Raw genomic sequence first — 13,337 nt, 5'->3', positions numbered from 1 at the left:
AATATATGGTATATATCTAACATTTGATCGAAAACAATCAAGCCACATTAGCATGACTGTCAATTTAAGCTATTGGTTTTTGTTAATCTTGTGTTAAAATATTGTAACTAAAATTTGAATTTATCATCTCTAGTGAGATTGCTTAAGGAATGATCATATTGGCAATTTTATGATCTTCATATCAGGCTCTATTAAGGCTTTTGCTGCTTTGCCATGTTTTCTTTGATGTGTGACCTCTGGTTCTAATTGGATTGCTCTTTCATCATTGTTAAATTATAGTAAAGATATGGATATGGATCACTGCTTCTCCAAGCTTCCGGAGGAACTCCTTGGGTGCATTTCTCAAAGAAGTCATTCAGTGGAGGACTTTGTTAGATTTGGTGCAGTTTGTCTTTCTTGGAGGCGGGTCACACTTCAAAGAAGCAATTCATTGAAACTTTCTCCGCCATGGTTAATGCTTTCGGATAATGAACAAAATGAACTCCGCAGCTTTTACAGTCACTCAAGCCACGGGGTTCACCATCTTTATTTGCCTGAGGCTGGAGGAAAGCGATGTTGGGGCTCTCCCAATGGCTGGCTTATCACCATAGGCAGTGATCTGAAGGTCCACTTATTGAATCCATTGTCAAGATCTCAAATCCAATTACCACCTCTGCCAACCTTTCAGGATCTTAAGAATACTACTGATCATGCAGCCGAAAATATCCGTGACAGGTTCATAGAGAAAGCAGTGATGAGCTCAAGTCCATCATTATCAACTTCAACTAATAACTGCGTAGTAATGGCGATATATGGAGAGTATTCTGTTTTGGCATTTGCAAGACCTGGAGATAGAACTTGGACCACTTTAGAGAATTGCCCTTATGGGTTTATCGATCTGATATACTCAAACGGCTGTTTCTTTGCTCTCCAGTCTATTGGTTACGTGGTGAAATGCGAGATCAATGGACCTCATCCCACGGCAGTAAATCTTGCACCACTCCCAGATGGGGATTTTGTGGAAAGGAAGTATCTTTTAGATTTGTTAGGAGAACTACATTTGATCTTGAGGGACTTCGAGAATGTCGGTCCAGACGATTCCTCAAATTCAAGAACTACTGGTTTTATTATCTACAAGTTGGACCTTAGCAACATGCAATGGGTGGTGCTTCAAAGTTTGGGAGACCAAGCAGTATTTGTTGGCAATAATTCTACATTTTCTGTCTCAGTTTCTTATCACCCAGAGTTTCAAGCCAACTGCATTTACTTCACCGATGATTATTCTCTCTTTTACGAATTTGGAGGAGGAGGAGCAGATATGGGAATATTTAATTATGCAGATCGTACAATTCAACCATTTTACCTAGGCCATGACATTATTTCTAATTTTTCACCACCTCTTTGGATCTCCCCGAGCCTTTGGTAAATGGAGATGATTATATTTCCTGCATTGTAATAAATTCCATCTTCGTGGAATATCATATTGTTTCTACCGATTTTTGGGCTGCAGTTCGATCCTTCTTTCAAAAAGGGAAACTTCCAAAAGGGGTAAATAATTGTTTCCTCATTGTAGTTCCCAAGGTGGAGAATGCAACTACACTGGACAAATTTCGGCCTCTATGTATGGGGAATTTTTTTTTTGCAAAGCACTGTCAAAGATAATGGCTTCTCGGTTGAGTCCTCTTTTGCCTAAGCTTATTTCTAAGGAGCAAGGAGCTTTCCAGAAAGGTAAGATGATTTCTAAAAATATTGATGTAGCTTCCGAACTTACAAATATTTTACATTCTTCTGTTTGAGGGGGAGGGATGGGAATTAAGATTGATATTATGAAAGCTTATGATACTCTATCATGGGATTTTTATTCTTGGTCTTGAAGGCTTTCGGATTTTCAAATAGATGGGTTGGTTGGATTCATGAGATGCTTCAGTCTACTAGAATCTCAGTTTTATTGAATGGGGGACTAGTTGGATTATTTGGAATTGAGAAAGGGCTTCGACAAGGGGACCCTTTATCTCCTCTTCTTTTTCTTCTTGCAGAAAAGGTACTATGCAGGGGCCTTCATTCTTTGATAGCTGCTGGTAGATTGAGAGCTTTGCCAAGTCCCAGGGGAGTAGAAGTTCCTTCCATACTGATGTATGCTAATGATATTTTTATTTTTTTCAAATGCTTCTTTATGTTATGTTAAAGCTTTGAAAATTTTCTTATCGAAGTATCAAGATTTTTCGGGTCAACATATCAGTTTGGAGAAGAGTAAGCTTTTTCTTGAACGTGTGCCTCCTAGTCGGAAACAGAAATTGTGGACATATTAAATATCCCAATTGCTCTCTTTCCTACTCGATATCTGGGGGTAGATATTTTTAAAGGAAGAGTTACTCGTGTCAGATTGCTGTCAATTTTAGACAAGATTAAGAATCGACTACAAGGGTGGTGTGGAAAGCTGTTATCTTTGGCAGGTAGAGTGGAGTTGGTACGTTCAGTTATTTCTAGCATGTCGATTCATAATTTTTCAGTGTACTGGTGGCCTAGCTCTATTATTTCTCAAGCAGAGGCTTGGATGCGTAACTTCATTTGGACAGGGAGTATAGAGGCTGTGAAGAAGGTTACAATGTCTTGGGCAAAACTATGTACTCCAAAATGTGAGGGTGGTTTGGGTATTCGGAGATTAAGAGATGTCAATTTTGCATCCTTATGCAAGTTGGCTTGGATAATTAAACATAAACACTCTGGTTTTGCTCATTTTTTAAGAGCCTATTTGGTTATGTGAATCCAGGGATTTCAAATCCGTGGATTCATGAATCTGTTTTTTTAAACTGTTTGGTTGGAAAACATGGGCTGGTTCATAAATCCAGCCATTTCAAAATATAGAGTAAAAATGTGAATGGCTGGAGTTCATAGTTTTAGGTGAAATGAGTGGAATCAATCCTAGATATAAAAGCCCTTGAATGAGCGCATTCACGTTTACGGAACGACGGAACGACTCTCTCTGTCGAACGGCTCTCTCTGCAACGCTTGAACAGCTCTCTCTGCAACGCTCTCTCTCGAACGGCTCTCTCTGCAACGTTCTCTCTCGAACGGTTACACACTACACACTCCCTTTGGATCTAGTTCCTGCAATTATTTACACACTCCGGCTGCTGCTATGGCAACATCTGCTTTTCTGGTGTCTATCCAACTCAGGTACCTCTCGTATGCTCTTCTTCCCCTTTCCGCCTGCACCTTCTCCTATGCTCTTCTTGTTTTTCCTCTGTTCTTCGTTGTCTTTTGTTGTTGAAAAAACAGAAAAAAAGCTGATCAATATGAAAACCCTCATTCTGCAATTGCTCATGGCTCATAGAAATTTTCCCTTTGCCAGTTACTCTTAGTTTTCATTCAAATCTTTTTTATCTGCTTAAAATGGCGGTAGATGAGCCAGGTGAAGAGCAACAGGTGGTTTGAGTCTCCTCTTTCTAACCCAAAACCCCTTCTTTTGATCTCTATTTTCTTTTTCATAGGAGCATTTGTGACTGATCCCACATTGTAGGATTAAAGAGTTGGTTGGGAAGATTGGATTTAAGATGAAGAGAAGAAGAGTTGGGTTTCTGCTCGCTGTTGGTTTGCTAGAAATCTATATGAACCCAAATGAATTGTTAATTTAAATCTGATCTCAGGATGCATAGTAATATCATCATCTTCAGCTTCCTTCTCCATCAATACTCTTACTTAAGAACCCCTAATCCAACCATTGGATTTACTTGATAGACATCTCGGTTAGTCTAAGAACTGCTGTTGACCTGAATCTTACCTCCATTAATTCATCATTTTCTCAGATTTATGAATTCTGAAGTTTAGACATCTCAAGTTACTAATTTTGCGACAGTTCTGGTTCTTGAGATCTAACCATTGAATTGAACCCATCTTTTGAAGAGTTATTCCTTGCAGTGTTTGATAAACTTCATGTCCAGATTTCACAATTATCTGAGTTGTTTACCTACAGCTATAAGTGTTCTTGAATTCTGGTTTTCTGTTTACGTTGACTCCCGGTTGTAGCTTGACTCCCTTGTTCTAATTATATCTGATGTATTTTCTCTGGCAGCTTGGTTGTTTGTTGCTAAGCAAGCTTAAGATGAACCAAGATAGAACCTGATGCAGCCTAGAATAATCTCCCCAAGTTCCTATGGATTCGGCTGGTTGTGGAGATGAAGAGATCAAACCAGGGAATGGGGGTCCAAAACAGAAATATAAGAGAGAATTTAAGGGGGACTAATGTTCTTCTATACTGTTGGTAGTAGCTTAATGTTGGATTTTCTGATCTGAAGTTGGTTTCTCCAGCAGTGTATTCGATGGTTGGCTTCCTTATATTAATCCCAGTATTATTTATCTGCAGAAAATTAATCATTAGGATACAGGCTTGTTTGGTGCTTTCTTTTGATTTCTTTCTGGTTTTAGAGCACTGTAATGTTTTATAGAAGTTGTATCAAAACTTTTTCTTATTGTTGTTATATATCAAAACTGTTTCCCTAAGGTCTTCCTGTTTCTTCTATTCAAACATGCCTTGTTTATTTATTTTCCTTAATCAAACTGCCCTGTTGGATGTTGATCTTTCATTTCACTGCATGCTGTCATTTTTTAAGCTGTACACGATACTCATAAAATGATCATTTTGTTTAATTATGCTTATTCTCTTGGTTCAAATATGTAGAATTGCATTTTGTTAGGATAAGAATAAAAAAGTCAATTTTTATAGTCAATTTTAAGTGTGGCCATGAGCATGTATTTGTTGCAGCTTGTCCCCAGCTGGGTAATCTCCCGGGCATACTGAACATCTGCATAAGGTCAAAGGGTGATTTTAAGTGAGAGATGGAAGATACAGATTAGAAGGTCATAATGGGAGGGGAAAACCAAAACAGAGTGATCTTACATCAGCCTATGATAGTTTTATTGGGTTTTTATTTTGATTCATGTAATTTGACCACATCGTAAAAAATTATTCACCTTTTTTTATTAGATGGATGACTTCAATTTAAATAATCAAACAGGAAAGCTGGCACTGGTAAGAGCCAGATTGATAAACCCAGTTCAGATCTGGTTTTAATTGTATTAATTAGCATAGTTCCTCCATTGAACATCATGCATTGTGGCTCAATTTAAGTCAGCATATGACTAACACATGACTGTAATTAGTAACTTATGCATCCATTATAGTTTCTTAATCAATTTACGTTACCTGATAATTTAAGGATTGCATTAGGCTTTCTCTTTTTAGTATGGAAGTCTACTTTTTAGCATTTTATATAGGCTTTAATAGGGTGCTTCATGAGACACGAATTTGATTATTGAAATTCCTTCGTAAGCTGCTATTGCCTTCTTCTCCAGTTTGAGTTCCTTGTCTAGTGCTTCAACTCTGGGCTGATTGTCTCCTTGGTGTTTAAAGTCCAAGTTGTTGTTAGTGTTTGGTGTTTAAACTTTAGAGTCAAGTTACTATTGGTGTTTGGCGGGTCCCTGCTACCATAGGGACTGTGGAACCAATAAACTTCTTGCCAGAGAGAAGGCTGAAAGGTTCCATTGAAGCCTCCTTCAACTAGGTCAAAGATTACTTCATCCATCAAAGGATCTCTGTCATGTTTCAGCCATGTACAACCTGTTGACAGTCGATTCAGAACATCCGTGAGTTAATTGCATTACCCCAACCCCCCAATTCTGTTCCTAACCTTCAAATCCCCCAAGTCCTAGCGTCTTCCTTGGCTGCCTTCGTTTTCGGAAACCCTTGCATAATAAAACCTACCTAGGGTCCAAGTTCACCATTAGAATCCTTCCAAAATTCAACCCCCTGTATATCATTCCCCAAACTTGACATCTTCAAGAATTCCAGTAAAACCTAACATCTACATAACCAAATTTATTCAAGTTCAAACAAGCTGGAATTTTAAATTATGCAACTACCTTCTAGAAGATCATATTCATGAGAATGCTGCCTAGCCAAATCTAACCATTATAACCAGCTGAAATTTTGAACAAGGCTTCTCCTAACCCTAAGAGAGACTCAATCTAGGTTCCATACCATCTGATTGCTTGAAATTATACCCTTTTGCCCTTCAGTACCATTTCTATACTAGGAATTCTCCATAACTCGATATTTAACCACCTGGTATACTTTGAGCATTCCTCCACCATCAACTCGACATAATCCCACTGTTAACCCTTACCCTCAAGTGGACCCACACTCAGTTTGGCCCACGTGGATTGGTTGGTTCATTGATGATCCTCGTTAACTGGACCCTAGTTAATCCCTTCAATATAGGGCTACATCAATTCTAAAATCTGCAAAACCTAAAACCTTCATTAACAACCTTCCCTACACTCACCTGACATAACCTTGCCATCAAACCCTAGGTTTTATTAACTCTAAACCCTAGTTTTGAACTCAAAACCTTAAGCTGACCAATTTGAGCTGCTTGTTCATTTAAGTTTTCGGTTATTGGACCCCGCCTTCTAGTTGATTTCCCATCAAACAAAGCCAATATCACCCCCATTTATCTGGGAAAAGGTTGAGTTCTCAAGTGCAGAAGTAGTAATTATTTAGCTGCATAATGAAGTCATAGAGAAAAGGGGAAATTGAAATAATAAAATAGAAAACATAAGAACCACAATATAAGAATTCATTATAACCATACTTGTATCCAGAGGTAGTATGCACTAGAAGTATGCGCTAGATTCATCCACTAGATTCTTTACAATGGCTCTTTAACAGTGGATGAAAGAGAAGAGTATTTGTTATTGATAAACATGTGCTTGAACTTTCCACATTGTTGCTTTGATATAAAAACTCAAGTAGCATGTCAAAGCAAATTGCTGTATGTTTAAATGACTGATCCCAAATTGCTAAATGTTTAAATGACTGATAAGAGGACATCTAATAGTATGTGCAAGGGGTAAAGCCGAGAGATTTGTTTTGTACTCCTCTATGGTTTCAAGAACATACAGCTACCTACTAGTTTCTTCCAAGAGCACTTGTAAATTTCAGATTTGTTTTGTTACAACTGATCTATTAATCTACCATAATGATGCTTCTTTTTTTGTTTGTTAGATGGCAGAATCACAATAACAATCCCAATCAACTCAACCAACAAAAAGGGATATAGCCAAGTGGTCCAAGCCACACTTGCACTTGTTTTTGCGGACTTTGGTCACCCACCATAAGTGTGGGAAAGGAGGAGATAATGGTCTTTTAGGCCAGCTCAGTTTGCAGAACTTGCAAACACGTTAATGCAACACTCCAAACCTCATATGAGGTTGATCAAATTAAGAACCATTATCGAGTGTCGAGGGCAAGAATCAAAGCCCTAATGGATCTCATCAAATGTAGCGGCCTTGGGTGGAATGGCGAAGAATCAAGGTTCGATGGACCTGAGCACATGGGGCTTCCTTTCAGGTATGAACCTTATGATTTTTAGTCAATATTTTTCATTGGAAATACTTGTTTTTTGAAATACATTTACATATCAACATGTTTGTATTATATTTTTTGTAGAAAACTGAAGAAAGGTTTTGGAAGGACACACAAGTCCTACCCATCCACTATAAGGTGCTTTCGTGGTTTGGCAATGAAATTGCCATAGGGTCAAGATTCGGCTCACCCAACTACCATAGGCATTGATGATGTGGACTTGGCTGACATGACACTAGAGACTGATGGAGAGGGAAGTGTTCAACCAACCCCGAGTGGTCAAAGGTCGACACCCTGAGGTGGGCCAACATCAAAGGCTGCTGAGGGATCTTCAAGTAAGAAGAAGAAGGCCAAGACTGCGGTTGATAAGATAGTAAGTCCCTTCAAGCAGTTGGCTGATGCCTTTGACATGTTTGTGAAATCGGATTATCTCCCAACTATGTCAAAAAGGCTTACAGAAGCACTCAAAGTAATTCCTAGCCTCGATGTTCATCGAAGAATGGCAGCCAAGACTTACTTCATCAACAACAAAGCTGAAGCCCAAATTTTCTTGGACTATGATGATGAAGAGAAGTTGATAATGTTGTATGAGCAGGTTTCTGTTGCCACTGGATCAAATCTACACAGAAACTTGTTTGGATAAACTATTTTGTTTAAGTTCTAACTTGATGCTTTATGATGTATTTGTTTTCTTTTGTCTAGATATTTTTCTTTTGGCTTTTGTCATAAGAAGTGCGTAACTTCTCTGTGCGTGAACCTTTTTTTGGACAATGTGTATAATTTGCTTACATATATTGTAGTGATGTGTATCCTACATGTCATGTCTTGGGTGTCATTTAAAGTTTACATGTTAGTGGATGGGCCATTGACCAGTTTCTATGAACAATAAGAAGTTCAACTAGATGTAAGTGATCATGTTTTTCAAAATTAATATATATTTACTTTTTTATACAACTGGATCAGTTACTAGGTAATTTGATTGATCAGGTTTACCCTTTACTTTTTCAAATTTGATACAATTTTTATAGTTTTAATTGAACTATTTATGACCTAATATAATATTTGGAAACAGAGAATTAAATCAACGTCTTGAATCAAATGATGAAGACCAATGCAATTGATCATATTTCAGTTTTTCTTTTTTGGGTCATCAAACACCGCTTTGACTCTAAATTGTCAACCCTCAATCCTTTTATCCTGGACAAAGGATTAAAAAATTTCCATCTTTATCTTTGAAATTGCATTCTCAATTCACTGAAATTCTTTGCTAACAGTTTGGTCTTTCAGCCCACTTCAATGTCTTCAACTAATTTGACAATGAATGACCTACAAAAGCTCTCAGTAGTGAGAGAGAGAGAGAGAGAGAGAGAGAGAGAGAGAGAGAGAGAGAGAGAGAGAGAGAGAGAGAGAGAGAGAGAAGTGTAGAGAAAAAGAGCACAAAGGAAGAAACATGCACGGTTTCTTGCACCCATCGACGCACACAAATCTATGAACTGGTGTTGAACCACAGCTAGATGGGTTAAATTCACACCATTAGAAGAAACAAAAAGGAAGCAATACAGATGAAGGAAATGAATCATGATTCTCAATTGTCAAGCCAAGGATGACAAAACCGTAAAGCTAAGGAACACTGACTGCAAGATATTTAAACTGAATAAAGCGATGATTTTTTTATGCAAGGAAAGTATCTTATCTATGCCACTTCTGCTACATGATGAAGCAATGGGGCTTGCGGTAACAGTTGAAAAAAAAATCTCATTGTCAAACAGTTGTATATAGAAGTACATTTTCTTATAAGGAAATGATTTCAGAATTCGTCGGATATTATTCTTGGTGGAGAAGACTTGAGGGCAACATATGTATAGCTAAGGCATTGACAATGACTGGATACTGATTCGTAGTTATTAGGACTTGGCATTGCAGTTCCAAAGAAGGAATAATATTAGATTACAATTAGTTGATTAGGATCTATATTTGTGCACTTGCATCCGTCTAAGTCAACCAATTTTGACGTCAAGTTCAATAAAAAGCAAGATAACCCCTTAAAATCGAAAAGAAAAAAAAACAAGGGCATTTTTGTCACAAAAATTATTAAACTAAGGGTTTTTGTTAAGCTTGTCCTTATTTAATAATTTCTTGAAACCATAGGGGAGTGCAAAAGAAAACTTAAAGTGGACAAAAAGTGATTTGGACCAAAACTCATCCAGATGAAAATTATTCATTTTGGAATTCATGGATTCAAATAACCAAACAGTTTTTCAAGGTGAATCTATAGATTTCAAATCCATAGATTTAGGATAACCAAACAGTTATTCAGGATGAATCCATAGATTTCATTCCACAGATTCAAGTAACCAAACAGTTTTCAAAATGAATCCACAGATTTCATTTCACCAGATTCAAGTAACCAAACGGTTAATTTTTTGAACTATGATTCCACAGATTTGAAATCCATAGATTTGAAATCTCATTTCATTTCAAATGGCTGGATTCACACAACCAAACAGGCCCTAAAGGGGAAGATGGTGGACAAAAGGGGAAATTTAAAGATTTATGGGCAGCAGTCATCTTTGATTTTGGGATTGAGGAAGTTTTGGGGTTTTGTTCAAGCTAATGAATGGTGGTCAGTTGGTGATGGTCATAATATAAATTTTTGGTTTGACAGATGGTTGGGGAATTTTACCATTGTAGACTATGTTGGTATTCCTCTAGATCTAGAGAGTCATTTGAAATTGACTATTGCAGATTGTTTACAGCAAGGGGAGTGGAGATTTCCGTCAGTGGACAATGCCAAATTTCAAGAGGTAATCTCTCTTATTATGTTATATCCTGTTCGTTGTGCTGGTTTTATAGATGTTTGTCATTGGCAAGGTTCGGTGGGGGGAGAGTTTAGTTTTTTATCGGCATGTGATCTCTATCATAGAAAAAGAGAACAACTGGAATGGGCTAAAAGTATTTGGAAGACTTTGCAGCCTAGACAAAAGTTTTTCTGTTGGAGACTTTTTCATGATAGGCTACCTGTTGATGCCTTGTTGACTCGAAAAGGGATTATGTTGGCCTCTCGTTGTAATCTATGTGATAAAGCTTCAGAGGACATAGGACATCTCTTTCTTCACTGCTCATTTTCATGTGAATGTGGAGAAGCTTTTGCAGCAAAGTTTGGTTATAGCTGGACAGTAAAAGATTTGATTGTAAAGTCGTTCAAGGCTTGGAGACACCAAGCTTCACGTCTCCTTTACAGACTGCTTGGATTAATGGATGTTGTTTGCTTTTATACTTTCTTTGGATGGTCCGCAATCAAATCCGGTTTGAAAATTTAAATTTCAGGACTAATGAGGTGGTGAGTTTAATTTTTTCAGACTTAGTACAGTTTGACTTTAAAATGGACGGGAGAAAATTAACTCCTACCATTTTTTCAAATGCAAAAAGACTGGGCCTTCACTTCTTTGTCTTTAGTGCTGCTCCTCCACAAGAATTTTTTTGGTGTTCTCCTGCTGCAGGTTGGGTTAAACTAAATATTGATGGGTCTTCTTTAGGCAATCCAGGAAGGTCTGGTGGTGGAGGATTATTTCGAAATGAAGTTGCTGCGGTGGTTTTCAATTTAAGTATTTTTTAGATGTTAAAACCAACTTTGAAGCTGAATTGGAAACTTTCATTCACGGATTATGTTGGGCAAGGCATTTACAAATTACAAAGCTATGGGTAGAAAGTGATTCAAAAGTTGTGGTGACTTTAATACAGCAGAAGAAAATACCTTGGTATATCTTTCATATGTGAAGAGAGTTACAAGAATATTTGTTGACTATAGATTGGAAGATTTTACATTGCTATCGTGAAACTAATACAGTGGCAGATTCTTTGACAAAATCGGCAACTAGGACAGGAACTTCTGATATTAACATTCCTTGGTCAGCTTCAATCCTTAATGAACTTGATGTGGATGCCTCTAGACGTCCTAGATTTCATTTTATGAGTTAGTGGTTTTCGAATCTGAGTAGGAACCAGTGAAGAAGGGTGTATTTGGGGCAATAGTTGTTGCGAGTAAGGGAGGTTGGTTCATTATAAGGTATTAATTGATGTATTTTTAATATTTCTTCTTCGCTTAATATAATGATCCTTTTAGCGAAAAAAAGATGACAACTGTTTGGTTGTATACACTGCATTTTTCTATTTCTTAAGAGAAACTTATAGATTTGTGAAGCAAGGGAAGGAGTAGTGAGAAAAGGTGCAAATTTAAATTTTAACCACATACCTTTGAAGATAATGGGGGTAAACAAGCCTGCCAAATAGTTTTTCCAGACTCAGTTCGCTGTCTAATCTCTTGAAGTTGTTTTGCAATATTCTTGTGCTCCACAGAAAAACTCAGGAGGAAGAATTTGAGCGGACAATGGGGCAGCAATAGGAAGAAGAGGAAAATTGTCGATGCCAGCGAAGAAGAGAGAAGGTTGCCAAAAGGTTGGAAGCTTTTGCTAACGTTGAAGAGTGAGAGAAGGTCATGTGTTGTTAAACTGCCACAGATATTGCTTTTAGTGGAGTGTTTTAATTGCTTTTAGTGGAGTGTTGTAACCGTAGATACATGTTAATTTACCATTATAGACATAATTTACAATTAATGCAAAGAAATGCAAATTGTAATTATTTGAATTCAGAGGGATATTAGTGGAAAACTAAATGTAGCCATCTCCATGTTAATTTACCATTATAGACATTTTTTCATTAAAAGGGTCATTTGTATTAAAAAGCGAAAAGAAAAATTACAAACATACTATCAAAATGCTATCCCTCAAACCTGCAACATCAATTGCCCCCAAATACACTAATCTCACTGGATCCAACTCTCATAATCATAGATAACAAATCAAAATCTGAAACGAGAGCGACCAACGGCCTCTAGATCAAGTTCTCTCCTTATCAATCCTATCTAGGATATATTAACACCAGTTTGCTCTAACCTTCTTATTTTTCCTTGGGTGACCAGGCTTACGACGGAGAGAGACACCCTCCACTTGATTAGGAAGAGAGCTTGAAGGAAGAACTACTTCCAAAAACTACTACTCATCCATACTGGATTGAATGACCAAAGAAGAGCATTCCAAACCATCCAGATTTTAATGGGCCCCACATAATCCCACTTGATGCTCAATTAATGGATCATTATCTACTATCAAATTTACTCCCGAAGTCCACCCTACTTAAAGGAGTTGTAACCAACTTCGAATTCAATTCTTTATTCAAAAAATTTTGAATTTGAAAAAAATCCGTTCCAAGTGAGATCTGTTGGACCAACAAATCATTAATTCCATCTGAATTTTGCTGGGCCCCACATGGTCTCACATGATGCTCAACCAACTGATCATTATCTCCATTTAAATTTCGTTGGGTTCCACTTGTTCCAGCAGAGCAATCCACGCTACTTGAAGGAGTTCTAACCAACTTCAAATTCAATTCCGAATTTTTCTTGGCCAACAAATCATTATCTCCAACTGAATTTTGCTAAGCCCCACAAGGCCCCACTTGATGTGCAACTAACTGATCATGATCTCCATTAAAATATTGTTGGGCCCCACTTGTTCCAGTAGAGCAGTCCACGCTACTTGAAGGAGTTGTAATCAACTTCGAATTCAATTCCAAAAATTGATTGGCCAACTGATCATTATCTCCAACTGAATTGTTGGGCCCCACATGGTCCCACTTGATGCTCAACCAATTGATCATTATCTCCATTCAAATTTTGTTGGGCCCCACTTTTTCCAACAAAGCAATCCATGCTACTTGAAGGACTTGTAACCAACTTTGAATTCAATTCCTTATTCAAAATCTTTTGAATTTGAAAAGGATCGGTTCCAAGAGAGAGAGAGAGAGAAAGATCAGGGGAGGAACTCTTACCTGACTCAACTACCACCTCAAAAGGAACCACTCTATTGGATTTGAGTTT

The 13,337-nt window shown here is 37.5% G+C and overlaps 1 protein-coding gene across 1 annotated transcript; it reads left to right on the top strand.

Annotated features, from left to right (window-relative positions):
- Positions 1 to 292: 292 nt before the first annotated feature.
- On the top strand, positions 293 to 1,405 carry LOC149011129 (putative F-box protein At5g55150). The gene has a single exon (XM_089163153.1). The coding sequence runs from the start codon at positions 293 to 295 to the stop codon at positions 1,403 to 1,405; it is 1,113 nt and encodes a 370-aa protein (XP_089019279.1).
- Positions 1,406 to 13,337: the final 11,932 nt, after the last annotated feature.

This window comes from Hakea prostrata, chromosome 7, assembly GCF_041222555.1.
Source record: "Hakea prostrata isolate BN-2017 chromosome 7, UWA_Hpros_2, whole genome shotgun sequence".
Lineage (NCBI taxonomy): Eukaryota > Viridiplantae > Streptophyta > Magnoliopsida > Proteales > Proteaceae > Hakea > Hakea prostrata.
This window is presented reverse-complemented; position numbering and strand designations above follow the sequence as displayed.

What these genes read in the sequence shown, in the direction of transcription:
- LOC149011129 (XM_089163153.1), top strand. Translation starts at nt 293, where the DNA reads ATGGATCACTGCTTCTCCAAGCTTCCGGAGGAACTCCTTGGGTGCATT.